The sequence below is a fragment of the Embiotoca jacksoni genome, unplaced genomic scaffold, assembly GCF_022577435.1.
Source record: "Embiotoca jacksoni isolate LCO1_2020_lvr unplaced genomic scaffold, fEmbJac1.0.p SCAF_5, whole genome shotgun sequence".
Classification (NCBI taxonomy): Eukaryota; Metazoa; Chordata; class Actinopteri; family Embiotocidae; genus Embiotoca; species Embiotoca jacksoni.
In genome coordinates, this window is record NW_027185403.1 from 7,466,541 (window position 1) to 7,484,547 (window position 18,007).

At 41.4% G+C, this 18,007-nt stretch overlaps 2 protein-coding genes across 4 annotated transcripts in view; one reads left to right on the forward strand and one right to left on the reverse strand.

Annotated features, from left to right (window-relative positions):
* flrt1b (fibronectin leucine rich transmembrane protein 1b) overlaps positions 1–4,395 on the reverse strand; it is a 33,130-nt gene extending 28,735 nt beyond the window's left edge. Inside the window, 1 exon segment of the mRNA XM_069171303.1 lies at positions 4,134–4,395. The gene's annotated coding sequence lies outside the window, so the exon portion shown is untranslated.
* The window catches only part of macrod1 (mono-ADP ribosylhydrolase 1), a 114,885-nt gene that overhangs the window by 51,700 nt on the left and 45,178 nt on the right, over positions 1–18,007 (forward strand). For all 3 annotated transcript variants that reach the window (XM_069171306.1, XM_069171305.1, XM_069171304.1), the window contains exon 4: positions 15,338–15,367. In XM_069171306.1, coding sequence (XP_069027407.1) covers positions 15,338–15,367 — 30 coding nt within the window. The remainder of the gene's footprint in view (positions 1–15,337; positions 15,368–18,007) is intronic.

Consider the following 18,007-nt stretch of genomic DNA (forward strand, 5'->3'; position numbering starts at 1 on the left):
TTTTCCCAACCTTAATCGAGTGCTTATGATGCCTAAACGTAACCAAATTGCATTTGTATCACATTTAAGCCAAACTGTGGTCTTTTCCTAAACCTAACCACCTGGGTTCTAGTGCCCAAAAGCTAAAGGGAGCTTATTTTTCTTGCTTGCGAGGTCACAACACGACCCCGACACTGTGACGTGGACGGAGCAGGGGGGAAGCGAGGGGCTTGGTCAGCAAGCCTGCTTAACGCTACGTTGCTTGAAAAAAAAAAACATCGTCACTTGAGTTACACACGTTTTCGTGACCGCAGATGGGACGCGATCCAACGAAGCGCGTAGCTTCCGTGCCCGTCATGGTGCCACGCCGCGCCGGCACACGACGCAAACTGTCTCGGAACTTTTGAATTGCGCCTCGTGTGAGAAAAAGCGTTATTTATGTGTGTTTATGTACATTTTTTGATTGGTCAAAGATCACATGAATTCAGAAACGGTCGTAAACATCCGTCTGTTCGAAGCCACCAGGCCGGAACGAAACTGCCGTGCTCTGCAGTTAAAATTTGTGTTTTTATGAATGGAGTCTGGTGGCTTTGATCACAGCAATGTCACGGCTGCTTCTCATTAAACTCGCAGGTCTGTCACTGTAGAAATTATTTCAATAATGTTGTCAGACACTTATAATTCCAATCTGAACCTGTCAGAGGTAAAAAAAAAAAAAAAAGAAAAAAAAAAGATGCCTCATCTACTCAGCTGTTCCATATTAAGGTATCTGTTACTTACTTTCTGAAATAAAACGCGCATGTCCAGCGACCGATCCTGCTTTCTCCGCTTATTAAGAGACACGACTTCCTCGTCTGTTCATCTACACTGACAGAGTAGCGTCTGAAGTGCAGCGTTGGCTAGCTAGCGATAACTGAATGGAAACTCTGTGAATCTGCACTCGACTGCTCTTCCTCAAAGACCCGGATGCGTGAGACACGAACTGAATCTGAATTTCATCAACCGAATTTGAAATGTGAGAACTGAATTTAGAGAGTTGAATTTTCAGTGACGTTTAAATGCGCTTTCAGAGCAAATTAATTCAAGTTCAGCCATTCAAATTCAATTATTAAAGCAATTATTCAAGTCTTGCAATTCAAATTCCAAATATAAAATAGTCAAATTCAGTTTCTACTGACACATATTTCTGCCCATAGTTTTTCCTCTGCTATTAAAAGGTTCAGGCGCAACACCCGAGCTATTTTGGTTCCCACCTAAGGAATAATAATACAAAAAAATTAAAAAAAAAAAAAGCACCATGAAAAACAAACTTTTTCACAAAGGTTTTGTCTTTAAGTTTGTTTTTGGTGTTGGTTGTTTATTACCCACTCAAGTTTATCCAAATTGGATAAAGGTGAAACGTGTGAAATTGCATGTTTCTAATGAAAGGCATGTACACCTCCAACATCTTCACCAAATACATGCTGCTGGTGGACTAATGAGTGCATTACGCACTTTGATGTGATATCTGGTTGGATGTTTTCCTTTGTACAGACCCAAACAGAGATAGAAGGAGAGCGAACACTGGCCAGAAACCAAATAGATGTGTGTGTTGCTCTCTGTCTGCCGGGTGTGTAATGGGCAGTAACATATTTACCTTATCAGCTTAACAAGGTGTTAGTATGTCAACATTGTTTATTTAACTTGTTTGCATGGCCCCCATGTGACCAAAAAAGTTTGGTAATGCAGGTTTTAAAATGGTCAAAACACCAAAGAAGGTTTTTTTTTTTTTTTTTTTCATCTTGAATCAAGTATTTTCTAGTAAAGCCACTTTTTACTGCCAGTACAAATTCAGCACTGAGCTTCGATATTCTAAAAATCTGCAAGAAGAATCTCAAATGTAGCTGTAGCTGTTAGGCTGTTGAAGAACATCTAATACCTTCTTTGTTATTGTGTTTTATTTTCCTCATATTGGCATCAGTAACATGATTGCAAGTTCAGAATACTAATACAAGACTGCTTCAAAGGCTCGATTAATCTGTCAGGGGTCCTTCTTCGAGATCTATTAGGGCCTACATAAATGTTAACAGCCGACACATGCTGTGCTGAACACATCGGCATTACCATGTCTTTTAACACGCGTGTTGTTCACAGCTTGACATGGCTGAGCGGGAGGATTTTAAACAACCAAGTTTGAGGTGTAAAAGGGCCTCTTGTTTGGGCGAATGATACCTGTGACAGATTTCAGGAAATAAAGAGTCCCACCACTAAGATACAGCGATAATACTGATGTCTGCGTGACTGGGCGCACACACACACACACACACACACCTCTGTTCGGTTTTATTTTTTAATTTTGTTTTTCACTATCCGTAAGATGCCTATTGTGTTGTTTTCTTTATTTCCAAACCCTTCTTGGTTGATTGTGCTTCAAATGGAGAGTTATATAAGCAGCGTTCCCCTCTTGCTGTCGGATGGGTGAATAAGAGGAGATCAAAAGGGAGGCGGTAGAGAAAGAGTGTCTGCTGCCTTCTCCTCGTCTTTATTCTCGCCACATTCTGCCAATGCAGTTCCCTCTAACTGCATGACTTGCCCTGGATTTTCTTTCTCTCTGCCTCTCTAGGACATTACACTTTAATCTCATGTTCTGTGCTGCTGTCTCTCTCTCTCTCTCTCTCTCTCTCTCTCTCTCTCTTGCCCACTCTTTTGGCCTCTTTGCCTCTCACTCTCTTCCCTTGTTCTCTGTTCATCACTCCCTTCATCCATCCATCTCTGCCTTTCTTCTTTAATCCCATGTTCTGTGCCGCTTTGGCCCCGAGAATATCATTCTAATCTGCTGCCTCAATATGGCCCCGTATGACTGTTAATCCTCTACTTGTATGTACATGTGTGCACCTCCCCAGATGTGTGTTTATGTTTACATCCTATAAGAGATGTCAGGCAGTTTTACTGATATGAGTTGCATGACGCAACATTTTGTTTGTATTTTTTTTTTTGTCGAGTTGGTGTCCTACACAACACGCAGCATCACAAGCTGCGGAGCACATAGGCCCTTGTGTGTGTGTGTGTGTGTGTGTGTGTGTGTGTGTGTGTGTGTGTGTGTGTGTGTGTGTGTGTGTGTGTGTGTGTGTGTGTATGGATAGGGAGGGTGTTCAGCCCTTCTTGTAATGTAAGAAGGGCTTGCCTGTTGGGAGACTTGGCCTTTCTGAGACATGCAAACATACAGACATGCACACGCACACGCACACACACACACACACACACACACACACACACACACACACACACACACACACACACACACACGCACGCGTATAAAAAAGACGGCACGCAATATGAAAAACACACACACACACACACACACACACACACACACACACACACACACACACACACACACTACTGCTCACATGAGGGATGCAGGGAGGGAGCTGGAAAGAGCGATAGGAGAGATGAGAGAAAACATGCAAGTGGGAATTCTTTCTCTTTGCAAAATATAATCTCTCACTTTAATCTCCCTCTGCTTGTAACTCTCTGAAGCCCTGCTGTTTAAAGCTCTCACTTTGTTGTTGTTTCATTTCACTGTGTAAAGGCTGGTCCAGCAGGTAGCCGCACAAATGACCACGCATCCATACAAACAGGTACACACATCTTCTTTCACAAAGAGTGGAAAATCCTGTCATCATCAACATGTAACCGTCAAGAGCCACAAGACAGAGCCTGACAGTCCCTAACACGAACGAGCCGTTTACCTTTTTTTCACCCACGAATGCACAGTCATCAAGACGGAGCACATCATACCTCTGTTATCCTTTTTCCGCCTCTCTCCTGCTCGCTCCCCTCAGGGCATCCTTGTCATATCATCCTCTCAAGTTAATAGGTATTTGTGCGGGTCCGTTAAGTCCCGTTGAGCCGCCTTTACAGCCGGGCGAAGGCGCCGCGGTGGGACGGGGAGGATGTTCGGTCTGTCCGCACCGAGGCTCCGCGATGTGCACGAGTTATCTCCCACCCTGTTGTTTCACTCTGAGCTCGACTGTGGGTTAATGTATTTGGAGACCGTGTGTGTGTGTGTGTGTGTGTGTGTGTGTGTGTGTGTGTGTGTGTGAGAGAGAGAGAGAGTGAACGAGAGAGAGAGAGTGAACGAGAGAGAGAGAGTGAGTGAGAGAAGGGCTAACCTCGGATATAGTCCCGTGTTTTCTTTCTCTCCAGCGTCTTTCTGCTCCCGGTTCTTGCTGTCAGTGAGCTCCTCTCAGCCGACATCTACGTCAACTTCGCGACTTCAACTCCAAAACGGCTTGTCATGACGTTAATGCTACACACTCTCTCTCTCTCTCTCTCTCTCTCTCCTCAAAGAGCTCCGTGTTTCTCCCTGAGCGCAAAAACAGCGCCAATAGGTGCGACTAATCTCTATTTCCACCTCGGTTTATCCCCCCACCCCCCCCCCAAGTCTTCAGGGCGCCTCAGTCTTTAGAAATAAACCAAGTCTGTTTAGTAACGGCTTGACAGGTGTCGCCTCCAGCGCACGTTCTCTCCTCCTCCTCCTCCTCCTCCTCCTCCTCCTCCTCCTTTTCGCGACGAGGCTGCGCGCGGTGTTGTTTCTTGTGTATGTATGTGGTGGCGGTACTCTTTACAGCGGCTCTGAGCTCCGTTACAGGGGTTCAGCAGGTCGCCACGGTCCAGCAATTACCGACAACTCACCACGCAATAGAGTGACAGGTGCGCGCGCACACACACACACACACACACACACACACACACACACACACACACACACACACACACACGGTCTCATAGTACACACAGTCTGAGGAAACACACAGGCTACACAAATACAGTCCCTGACTTCCCACTGTAGCCTATCAGGAAAGTCAAAGGTTCCTTGTGGCCTAATAACTGGGACTCGACACTGGTTACATTGATTTTGATGGGTTTTAATTCACACTTTGTAACCAGTGACTTTTTTTTTTTTTAATTTTTTTATTTGCCTTAGAGGAACACCTCACAATTAATTTACATTTATTACCTTTGGGCTGCTCTTACCACAGCGTGGCCCTACGGATGCTGCATACACAGCAATATTAAATGTTGTTTTCACCAGCAGAACATGGCCACGTCAGACCTGAGTGCAAACACTGGCAAACGTCTATCCTCTCTAAGCACACACACACACACACACACAGTTGAAACTCATCTGCACATAGAGCATCTGTAGAGGGCCCAATTGGGCCCCTTGGGGCACTGGGTGCAGCTGCACCACCAGCACCCTCTGGCGCGCTTCCAGCGATAGCTACCCAGTATTTAGTCTGATTCATTTCAAAGGATAGTCAGACTCACAGTCGCAATCAGATTGAAACAATATTACTGGTAATAGTATAGAGCCTGGCCACTACTAAATCTTTGAGTCTGATACGTACTGTTATTAATTTTTTATATGGACATACACAGAACTGCCAGTGCTCTCTGGTGGACGAACACTGTTCCTAAATGACCTCAAACGATGGTCTTCTATATGTAATCGGCTGACACACACATTGATATTCTATATATGCAACAAGGTAATTCCGGCGTATTTATGATAATCATTCTAAGGTTAAATTTAGACTTTTCGCTAACCTCTTTTATATTTTAATATAAAGGTGAACACAGGCGTGAATGCCTCAGGTATAGTTCTGTTTAATGCAATTCAAACCTTGCTTAAAAGATGATCACAGTCAGCTTTTGATAGGACCACATCAGGGCATTTGTTTGTTTGAAATTATTGAATGGAGGGAGCATGTTTTTTTTATCAGTTTAATATCATTTCCATTTTGTTTTACAATGGTTTTAATGAAAAAAGCAGGCATATTCCTTTAGGAACTATTTGTTAGTCTGTAGTAAATTACTGTAATTTATGGTGTATTGTTATTCCTCGTAGAATCAGTTTAATAGCCCTGCGCAACCAATTATTGTCTTAAGTAAAAGTAGGTTAATGCATTAGCTCTATAGTCCCTGCAAATCTCCTGCCATGAACATGCTAAGAAACCACAAACTCAAAAGAAAACAGCCTCAGTCAGATTTAGATAAACTTGTAAAACTGTGGGGAAGCTCACGACACAATATAATTTGGGTTCATTTAAATATTGATAGGATGTTGATGGGATTGCTCACAATCTGATTCTGTATTCATGTCCTACTTAGTTCTCTGCATAATAAGAATGGTGTTAGCAACTGCTAGAGGAGACGAAGTTTGTCCAAAAAAAAGTTAATACTTGCAAACTAAATGTTATCTATAAACAACACTAGACCTTTTGGATAGGTAAATATAGACTTTGTAAGTTTAATATTGAGGTTAATTTGAACTCGCTTTACGAAACACCACCTGGATGTTAACTCTAAATTGTAGACCATGAAAGGAGAAATGAAGCCTTCCTCCCCGAGCTGCTCTCGGTGTCATTGTACAGACTTTGCACTGCTTCTTCTGTGACATATTTGCATGTTGGCTGTATTGGTCGATCAATATTCAGAAGGGAGTTTTCCTGTGTGTTCGTGCCAATGAAAGAGACGACAAACTCGATACTTTTCTGAGAGCACTGCCAAAGATGATTTCATGTCAGACAAAGCCTTTATCCCGTATTACCTGTTGTTCTGTCAAAGGTTCAGAAGGAGACCTAACATTTGGATTCTCTGGGTTATGTTAAGTTAGCTAAGCACACAAGATTGTGACATCACTCGGACGATATTGACCTATCACAACTATACCGGTACATGTTGGCTGATTTTTTTGACATAACATAATGCAGAAAAAGATGCTTGTAGTAAACAATAAAATTCCCAGTGCCAGTGAAGTTTAACATTGTAGTGCACTGATGTCAGCGTTACAATATGTCCTGCCTTCTTTACTTATCTTCGTCAAGTGTCAAAACTGATTGATTAATCACATTTGAATGATTAGTGTGTTTATATACAGTCTACTGTTCATTCAGTACATATAATGTTGGCAGATATATAAATATTATAATATTTTTACTCTAATATCAGCATTTCAATTACTTGCGTGGTCTCACTATCGTCTAAAAACAAAACAAGAATGAATAGATTTTCTCTAAATTGATCAATTCAAGAATCACTGTAGCAGTATTGAATATAAATTGTTTGCCTAAATATTTAATGGAATCTTCATAGGAAAGAAAAAAAACAACCTTCACTACATTTGTCTTCACCTGTTGACTACAAATGCTCAAGGTTATCTCTATCAAATAATCATCGGTGATGTCATAATTCATTGATTTGGCCTCATAGATTTTTACTGACTTGTAGTCTGGCGCCAAATCACTGAATTCAGTGGAGTTGTACCGGAAGTACACAAAGTGTCGCCAATTGTTGTCGTAACTGTCGTCTCAAGAGGATTTACGGCGGGAGAAACGCAAAGTGAACCCTTCAGTTGGCCACTTCTCTCCTGCATCACCGCTCATTTGCATAAAGTTTAACTCACTAAACTTTCACTCGTTTCCAAGTTGTTTGAAATCTTTGCTCTTGTCACTTCTCGTCTCAGCATTAATGTGAAATCAGCGACTTCGAGGTGCCTCCTGTCATATCGTCACTGCAGGTGTGAACGCACGATAAGAACGTATAGGTAATTAGCAACGTTAGGATCCTCACTTATAAATCGACTTAAATGCCACATCAGCTCATACAAATACACACTTTGAGATAAGGTGTTTATTACACACAGGTGTGAGTAAAACCGCAGGAGGCTTGAAAACATTCATAGTAAGTAAGACTCCAATTGAGACACAGGTGCAGGAAAAAGGATCTGAAATGGATTAAATCTCTTCGTATATTTTAAAATCTTCCTTTTAGTCCTGCACTAATTATGTATTGCTAATTTTGTTGGTCTGGATTGCTTGTTTTGATGCCCAGGGTTGGCCGAACACTATTTTATACTCTTTAAATGCATAATTAAAACAGTACTTAGCGGCTTTGTCATTGAAAGCAAATGCTTTCATCTTCCTAATTTCTTCGTCATTTTTTTTCTTTTAATATATGTGTCATCCTCCGCTGAAAAAGTGATGTTTTATTTATCCGTACTATAATCCCCATTTAATCTTTAAAAGGTTTTCAGTCTTGTCTACATTCACACCGCGCCGTATCAATAGCTTTTGTCCTTTCTGACATGAGGACACCGGCAAATTGTTTGGCATTCTCAGGTGAGGCCAACAAATGATGGCAAGGAATTGAAAGAGCTATGATGGTAGTTAGGACAAGTGGGTAGGGTGGCGAGAGAGGGACGGCGAGGGAAGCGGGAGAGGGAGGAATACACAAACAGGTTGCACTGAGGCCTGAGGAATGACGGGTAGAAGCATAGAGACCAGAGAGAAAGAAAAATAAGATGGAGCGCCGCAGAGCGCAAAGACAGAAGACGGGTTTAACGCAGAGCCTCATGTAAAGTAGATTTTACCCTGTTTTCATCATCATCATCAGCACTCCTGACTTCTAACATAATCCCACGGGGAGGCACACATTCACACTCGCGCACACACTCACACGCAGGTGATTAAACTCCAGTTTTTACACTGAGCCAAACAGCAATTGAGAGCTCATATCCTCTCTTTAGTCTTCTCTCTCCCAGCCAACTTCTCTCACCTCTTCCAGCCCGACCAGATTTTAAGCATTTAGCTGCTGTCCTTCACTGATGCATCAATCCATGCGGACCTGTCTCTCTCTACGTGTCCCTCTCCCCCTTTGTGTCATCACTTACCGCCCAAGAAAGAAGAACTATACTCCATCTTGTTGTTTTATGTTCCCAGCAAATTTAGTCCTGTGTCTCCCTTCTCCTCCCTCAAGTCTCTTCCACTTTGTCTCTGTCTCTCTCCCTCACTCACCCTCCGTCACCCCTCCCTCTCTCCTCCCCCTCCCCGAGCCCTTTCTTCCGTCCCCCGATACCTCTTGCTCTCCTCCTCCCTGTCAACTTACCCTCCTTCCCTCCCTCTTATTCGCTCTGTACGTAGTTGCATAACTTATCACCCTGATCCCTTCCCCGTTCCATAATTGGTGTGTCTCAGCAGCAGATGCTAGAGCGCTTTATTTAGCGGCTCAGTATTAGCTATTCCAATTAGTCATCTAATACCAATAAGGAAAAAGAAACTGTTGGCCTCCATGTATGAAGTGCCATGGGAGAAGGGAGTTGTGTGTGTTTGTGTTTGCCCATGCAACAACTCTGGCCAGCTTATGTGCGCGCAAAAACACATGAACACACACACAGTTACCCTGCATACAAACATGACCAGATAGAGGGTAGGTTTTAACAGATGGTGAAACACTTTCCCTCGAGTATCGACATTACTCTCTCTCTCTCTCTCTCTCTCTCTCTCTCTCTCTCTCTCTCTCTCTCTGTCTGTCTGTCTGTCTGTCTGTCTATCTATCTATCTATCTATCTATCTATCTATCTATCTATCTGTCTGTCTGTCTGTCTGTCTGTCTGTCTGTCTGTTTGTCTGTCTGTGTCTATCTATCTATCTCTTTCGCTCTCTCTAATTAACTAGGTTTCAGTAACAAACCTTTGGGCTTTGCCGTCGCCATGGTTACCCAAACACTGAAACATGACTGTCTGCATTTGTATGTGTGCATATGCGTGACTGCTGGCAAGTATGGTGTGTGTGTGTGTGTGCACGCACATCTCGGTGTTCACACCCCTCTGCTCCTACATCCTCCTGTGTGTGTGTGTGTGTGTGTGTGTGTGTGTGTGTGTGTGTGTGTGTGTGTGTACGTGTACCTGTGTGCTTCAATGTATGTGTGTGTGTGTGTGTGTGTGTGTGTGTGTGTGTGTGTGTGTGTGTGTGTGTGTGTGTGTGTGTGTGTGTGTGTGTGTACGTGTACCTGTGTGCTTCAATGTATGTGTGTGTGTGTGTGTGTGTGTGTGTGTGTGTGTGTGTGTGTGTGTGTGTGTGTGTGTGTTCCCACATCTCTGCAACTTCGTGATTGTGCATGCACATGGGTATTTTGGTTGCTTTGATGCCCTTGTTTCCCCACAGGGCTCAGAGGCTGCTTCTGTCTCCAGCACCCATGTATCTACACAGAGATCAGCAGCGTTACATGGGATCATTGTAAATTGATCACAGATCCATTGTACCTTACATAAGATAGTCTTAATAATTATATAATCCTATGAATAAAGATTACGGCTGAGATCCATGGTGAGATAAAATAAAAATAAATTCTGCACTTGTGACAGGGAGAGTAAAAGTTGAATTTGAATTCGAGCTCGGCGCACCTTCTCCGAAAGGCAAATTAAAATGAAAATAGGATGTTGGTGTATATATTACAGCTTCTGAACTGGCCAGGCAGCCAACAATGTACACGAGTATACCAAAAGGAAGGGCTCAAGCAGTCAACCCCACATTACGTGTTTGATACATGTTTTTAAGGCGATGCAGTGAAATAAAGACAGAGAGGAGAGCATCGTTAAGGGTTCGGGGTGCTTCAAACGAAGTAGGCCATGTTGTCCGATCATGTCTGACGACGGCAGTGTTGATACCAGTCATAGCCTCCACCTGGCTGCCTCCCCGATCTCTCTCCAAGAACTTTTGGTCTTCTTTTAACATGTCTTTGTTGTCTTGACTCATTACATCATACAAGTGGGGATGATGGTCCACGCTTTCAGTGTCCCCTCAAAGTGACAATGTGAGGGAGAGAAAAAACAAACAGTTTTAGAGAGAAATTCAAATCCCACTCTTAGACAGATGACACAATGGTGTGATTGCAGACCAAAATTTCAGCACTCTAAAACATCAGTTATTAGGTTTTGATGACAGCACCTGTGAACGATAGAGTCGGATCTTTTACACACTAAATGCAGCCTTGATGATCCAGATGGCAACACAAACATGCAACATGTTGTGGTCTTTATTTTTGTATTTTTTACAGAGAAACTACAAATGCACAATATCATAGAAATTGCACTGTGTATTAAGTAAATAAAACCATCTTTTTGGGGTGTGTTTTCGACCGAAAGTTCACACTTGTTAAACCATGATAAATTGGTCCAAACATTTTAATGACATGGAGATTTATACAAATTGAGTGGAGAACAAAAAAAAAAAACAAGGTTAGTTGTTCCTGAATATTTACTTTCAGGTGCTGCCAAGTGTATCTGTTACATTGCAAACCGAACCAAGTGACTAAGCTAACAATTGTTTGCTAATGCAGTGAAGAGTAAAAAATGCAATGTTGACTGTGGTCAACATAGTGAAAAAAACCGTTTTATTAATGATGCACAAAGGTGAAATTGCATTTCACAAACATAACCTACCTCAAATTACAAAATGCTAAATATTAAACAATCAGCTAGGTCAGTTAACATAATCTGATACATTACATTCATTGCACACTGCATGTTGGCTGCTAATGTTATAATGTATTTCTCCAAGATTTCTCCAAGATATAAATAAAAGAGAGTCATATCTACATTTTAAGGATCTATAATTGAGTGTCATATGGTTTAGTCCTCTTAAACATTGAAATTAAATTATAATAAAGTCTCTTAGCGACGTATTTAAGCATGACTTGGTTTTAACTTGTTAAGACGTTTCCTAAAGTGAATATATTCCATGTTTTTTATGATAACAATATATTGGGGCTGCTGTGGCTCAGATAGAGCGGGTTACCCACTAATAATAAGGTTGGTTGTTGCTCCCACTGGCAGGCGAGCACCAAATCTCTCATGGTGAAGATCTTCATTGTTTAACTGTCTGCTTGCAATGTTATGGGGTGAGGGGTTCTGTGCATTTTGCCTTTTTTATTAGATAATTGAAGTCGAAGCAAACAGGAAATGTGGAAATGACATGTCATTTCAAACTGGGACTCAGCTGCTGATGTATTTTCACACGTGTGCATGAGCCCTAACCGCTCATCTATTGGGTTTGCCCTGAAACGTTTTTCTGTTTTGCGTCACACAATCTGCTTTCATTGTGTTGTTTTCAGATGCCACAGACATCTTGACAATCCCACTATACTTCACCTGCTCAGCATTAAACAGTAAACACACACAGGTTCCAACTATCTGGTGAACTCAGTGGTGCATTTAACAGCTAGAGACAGATATTTCCCTTAGGAATGGGAAGAGAACTAAAAATAGAACCAAAAAAAAGTAAATGTTGGACTAACATCTCCAAAGATGGACAGAAACACAACTCAGAAATGATAATATTGATCCAAAACTGCTGAATGTTTAAAGAAGTAACGGTTTGCTTACAAGTTCACCCTACCAACATAAGATTAGATGTCAAATTTATGCTCGCAACTTGTTTCCACTGCTCTACGTGGCAACGAGAATCAGTTATTGCAGGTTTACATTGGTGGACCTGAATGACTTGTTTGATACTAGCTCACGGATACTGAGAAATAAGTAAGACGTCAGGAAATCCTTATGTCTCAGGCGGGCTCACTAATTCAAACCGCCACCAGCCACACTGGAATAACTGTGGTTTCAGTCCAGTGCTCCGCATCAGAGCTGCATCCTCCTGCATCTCCTTCAGGCAGATTTGTCTTCCTTTCGAAAGGAAATCTTTCACCACTCAGGAGTTCAGTTGTCACATGGCCTTGGGCGTGTTAGTCTGAACAGAGGAGTATTAACAAGACCCAGTATGTGATATAACCCTTATGTAGAGCCTGCAGCTAATCAGCACAGGATGAATGGGAAACCTAATTGGGACAATTTATTTGTATGAGGGTTTACCTCCGAAGGAACTTTATTCAAGTTCATCATAAGCTCCATCAGCTGTTCACCTGAAATATTGTCACTCTGTCACCTTAAACAATCTACTCTTTTTCTAAGAATGCTGCATGAAGCTGCACATTTGTGATTGGAGAGTGGAGATTTTTTACTTTGGGAGATGTTGGTGAAATGCAGTTTGTTTAAAGTCTCAAATTAAGTGGTATTTACCATTAATGAGGCAGTGGGGGATGGTGCAAATGTTGAAGTGTTGTGAATTCTTGAGAAAAGGGACATCTGTGGGACTTAGTTTCTCTTCCTCCTGCTCTCAAACCAACTCGCCCCATATACAATCTGAGTGCGTACCCAGCTGGCACAATGCCTTCTGGCAAGGAGTAACTAAAACAAGAGCTGTCCTCTGTGTGTTCTGATGTAACTTTGTAACTGTCCCTCGCAGAATGATTGTGTTCATCAGATTATCCTAACATGGTCACAGCAACCAAAATTTGAAGCCCTGAGCAGAGAAAACATTGGGAAAACATGATCGGTATGAGTTTATGGTCAGGTTCGAGTTTCCTGAGAGCGCTGGAGATGTCCTCGGGCTGGCACTGCTGACTCCACACGTTTATAGATAGGCAGGTGCGAACAACACTTGGGTATCGCATATGTCAAAAGGAGCCACAGCCAGCCTTATCACCTTGCCAGCAATTTACACTTACAAGCACGTGCGGTGACTTGATTCAAGTAAGGAAGGTAATCATATGGGACACACTGGCCAGCAAGGCTTCTTGCATTAATTCAGTGTTTGCTTTGCTGTAAAAGAGTTCATTATATAGTTATTATATCTAAGTTACAGCCACCTCCTTGTTATCCAGGTAGAAAGTGTCCGTATAATTGACATTTTTCATAAATAGTTCAAAAATAAATGACAAATTGAACCAGTTTTTCTGTCCATTTCTTCTCACAGATTTGTTTATTATCCCTCGGATTGAAGCCTCAGCGAGAGTTTATTCATTAGCTTTGCAGGAAGTTACTCGTTCATGTTGTGCTGTGCTCCTCAGTCCTCATTGATGGGACTCGGAGCCTGCTGGTTCTTCTCTATCCATCTAATCAGGGACAGAGTTACACCTGCAATGCCAGGTGAATACAATTAACTCACTGGAGGGCAAAACCAGCGGTACTGAGAGCCCCGGGGACTCATGAAAAGAAATGCTGACACCAATAAAAAAAAAAATGTGTTCTGAAGGACAAATGTGGAGACACATTTTTCTCCCAATGAAGTAAATATTTGCAAAAAAAATTTTTCCAGTTCCCCAAATTAGATATTGAGCTTGATTTTGAGTTTAGGAGATCAGAGTTTCTCATGAAGACAACAGTGCTAATGAAGACTTATGTATGTTCAGAACTCGGATACAATGACGATGTGTTTTAATGGGTTTTTTTTGATAAACACTTGTTCGAGGTCACAGAAAAGGCAGAAAAAGTAATTGCTCTGATGGAAATCAGTAACCAAAACAACTTCCAGTCATTTAAGGTGATGCCTTTAAATATATTGTTTGTTTGACCAAGTCTAAAATTTTAAAATATTGTTTACAGTTGATGTTAGAATTAAAAGTAAATGGTTATAATAATTAGAAAAATCCTCATGTTTGAGAAGCTGAAACTCAAAAATGTTTTGAATTTTTTTTCTCTGAACATCACTGAAACAATTAATCGATTATCAAAATAGTTCCCTGATTTTCATTGACTGATAAATTAACTCATCAGCTGCAAAATGATACTTTTATACAGAGGATGTGGTGAGAAGGAAGAAAGCTGGAATCAATAAAAAAAATTTTTTTGCATGACAGATGACAGAAAGAAAATAATTATACTATCAATTATTTATGAGTTTATTATGAATTTATTACTCGTGTTTATCAGTTTCCTGTTGATTGGCTGATCAGTTAAACTGATGTTTTTACACAGATTGGATGTTTTGAGAAAGGGATTGCTCAAAACTACTACTGTAACCATGTTTTCAACTGTGGTCAACAATTAATTCTAATTTAGTTGTCATTAGGCTGCAACTAACAGTTATTTTAGTTATTGATTAATCCAGTGGTCTGTGAACTGTGGTGCACGCCCCTCAGGGGGGTGAAGACCAGCAGAAAAATACAGAGTGGAAATAAATGAGTGAATGAATATGATTTATGTCAAAAAAAATAAACAAACCTCTGGCAATATCATGCTCACCCGAATCATTAACTTTGTTTCATTAAAATGCAACTTGGCTCCACTATTATTAGTGGAGCCCCCAATCCTGTTAATGACTTTTAAAAATAAAATCTGTTATGATGTGCAGGGGGACATGAAAAAGGCAGGTCAAGACAGAGCATTTAGAGTGCCACTGGATTAAACTGTTGACTATTTATTCATTCAGTTTGTGAAAATGTCAGACCACAAGTTTTAGTGTGACATCTTCTAATATTTGTTTTGGTAATTTGAACTGAACAGTCCTGAGGCAATTTGCAAAGTACATAATATATTTCAATATATACAACATTTTTCGTGATTTAAATTATGAATCTTCTGTCTGTCCACTTCTTGACTGATTAATTGTTTGAGCTGTTGTTGTTAAAGTTTAAGCCACATTCAATAACATCAACAGTTATATTCACAATTATTTCTTCCTTCTCGTCTGTCTCTCAGCCAACAAGACGCTGCTCGGTGGAGGTGGAGGTAAGTCACAACCTGTCTGATCCTTTGGTTCTGTGAGTTTGTGCGCTTGCCAAGATACTTGCAGGCCTCAGCTGTTATTAATGGCACAGCTTTGTGGTGCAAATACTCCTCTGCGGACACCAAATAATTTTTAAATATCGTACTCCTTTTATCAGATGATGCAGTGCAATTTACCAGCCAAAAGGTGTGTGTATGCGCAAGTGTTTTATGTTCTATGTGCGGTCTCTGTCTGTATTTTTCTTTGTTGGCAGGTAGCTCTTTGTTGTGGCAGGTGTTCAAGGTGCTTTTGCATGCTGCTCAGTGTGTCTGTCTGCCTGTGTTTGTGCGTGTTTGTGCACAGGTGCGAAGTCAATAGTTCATAATTTATGGGTGTGGTGGAGTGCCGTGGATATAAACAGTCATTTTTCAGTGTATTGTTGACTCAGCGCTTTGCTATGTGCGTGTGATGTTAGACGTCCATTGTTAATCGATACTTGATATAAATCTGTGCTACTAATGCGGTGGCTACATGTACGCACACACACTTCACTTAACCTGTGTGTGTGTGTGTGTGTGTGTGTGTGTGTTTGTTTGTGTGTTTGTTAATGCTTGCAAATTTGGGTGCCAGTGCATTTGCCTGTGGTCGTTTTCTTTTTCTTCATTTGGGCAAACAGCTTTAGCCTTTCAAACCGACATGCATGCACTGCCATTTTTAACCTACCAGTTTGTCTGTGTGTTATTCTCCCAGTCTCAATGGTGACATATTGAGTGACACACCTGTATGTATGTGTATTCCCGTGCCTATGCATTCATATTTCAGTTTATAACGGCGCATTTGCCTGCCTGAAATGATCTGTTAAGGTCCTTAATGTCCACACACACTCACTCACTCACGGGCTCCACCCTTACTGATAAACACCAGCTGAGGCTCAAGCCATAAAAGAAGACGGCACACTGTTCTTGTCACTTCAAACACACACACACACACACACACACACACACACACATACACACACACACACACACACACACACACACACACACACACATATGCATACTGTCAAGCACCTTGAGATCTGCAGCATCGTTTGATGTTGTCCTGAGGTCTCTGATGGCTTTACAAAGACAGATGGTTTCTAGAGAGCCCGTGGTTGTGTGTATGTGTCAGACTGTGTGCATTTGGGCCTTTGTACATTAAAGTATGTTTATATTATTGCACTGGTTTAGTTGATATTTTTATTCAGTTAATTTTAACCACAGCATCTATTTTCATTTTAGAAATTTCCTCTGACTGGCTCTAGGAGGCTATATATCCAACAGCAACCATGTGAATCTGTCTTTCATCTGTTTCTATATCACTATACCAGTTTCTCTCTTGCTCAGTTGATTTCTCTCCTGTCTTATTGTATTTATTTCCCTTTCTCTGTCTCTCTTTCTTGCTCTGTCCTTGGGGGTTTGCTAAAGCAGATAGAGCCTACAGTAGGTGTTAATTAGAGAGGTAAGGGTAGAGGCGAGGGGAAGAATGAAAAAAACAAGAGAGATGGGAGGGAAGTGATGCTCAGAGCGGGAAGACAAGAAAGACGAAAGCAAAGCAATGGAGGTCCAATAGTGTTTGGAAGGCAGTCGCGGGGGATAGACAGATGCAAGAGGAGAACCGATTGGAAAAAAACACACAAAAATCACAGTATACATCTCCATTTGACAGGATCACACTCTGTGCTGAGCATTCGGCTTTAGTGAGTTGTTTTTTTTTCATCAGAGGTGAGGCAACAAAAGGTCTTTACAGTGCTTTACCACTCAGTCTCAAGGGTACCTGGGTAAATGTCATTCAGTTAGATCAAATGCACACCTGCCGACATTGTTTTCGCACTTCAATCTGGAGGAGTGCTGAGCTCAGGCAGCAAATCAACAAACTCAAGGGCAGGAAATTAACCTTTTTTATGTCCACTGGCTGCAGTTGCTCATTATTCCAGAGCCAATCTGCCATTTCAACATTTCACTGCTTTGATTGATTTTCCAAATCGGAAAGAGAGCCTCGTAGTTAATTGTCACCATGAGCTTTATATATCTATTTATATATGTACAGTACACAACAGAAATGTGTACACCCCTGTGCAAGATCACTTAAACAATAATTGTATTACTAATTTGAATTTGAACAGAAGGGTATTTGATCTTATGTAATATTAAAACAAATAGTTGAGATTTTCTACATAAAAAAATAAGGGCACCACAGTAAGTCCATAATGTAACAAAAGTCACTGCCCCTTTCATTATGTAAAATTTTGAAAGTAAAAGAAAGTAAAACTCTACTTTTTCTATAATTCTCCTGGAAGAGTTGGGTTGTTCTAGCCTGACTCCGCCCATTTATTGTTCACAGCTTCAGTCTTTGCCGTGATTATGGTCTGGAAATCCTGTTCACAACCTTTCCGAAGGGCAGACCAATCAGCAACCAGTGGGCGTGGTTCCAACAGCGGCGGCAGTGGTTGAGCTGAATGAAGCGAAAGGAACAGTTGTGGCAACGCAGCCTGATATTGAGGAATTGAAACTGGATTAAGAAGCACTTTTAAAGACTGCAATAATCATTTAACCAAACACACGCATGCACACGCAGACCCACACACACACACACACACACACACACACACACACACACACACA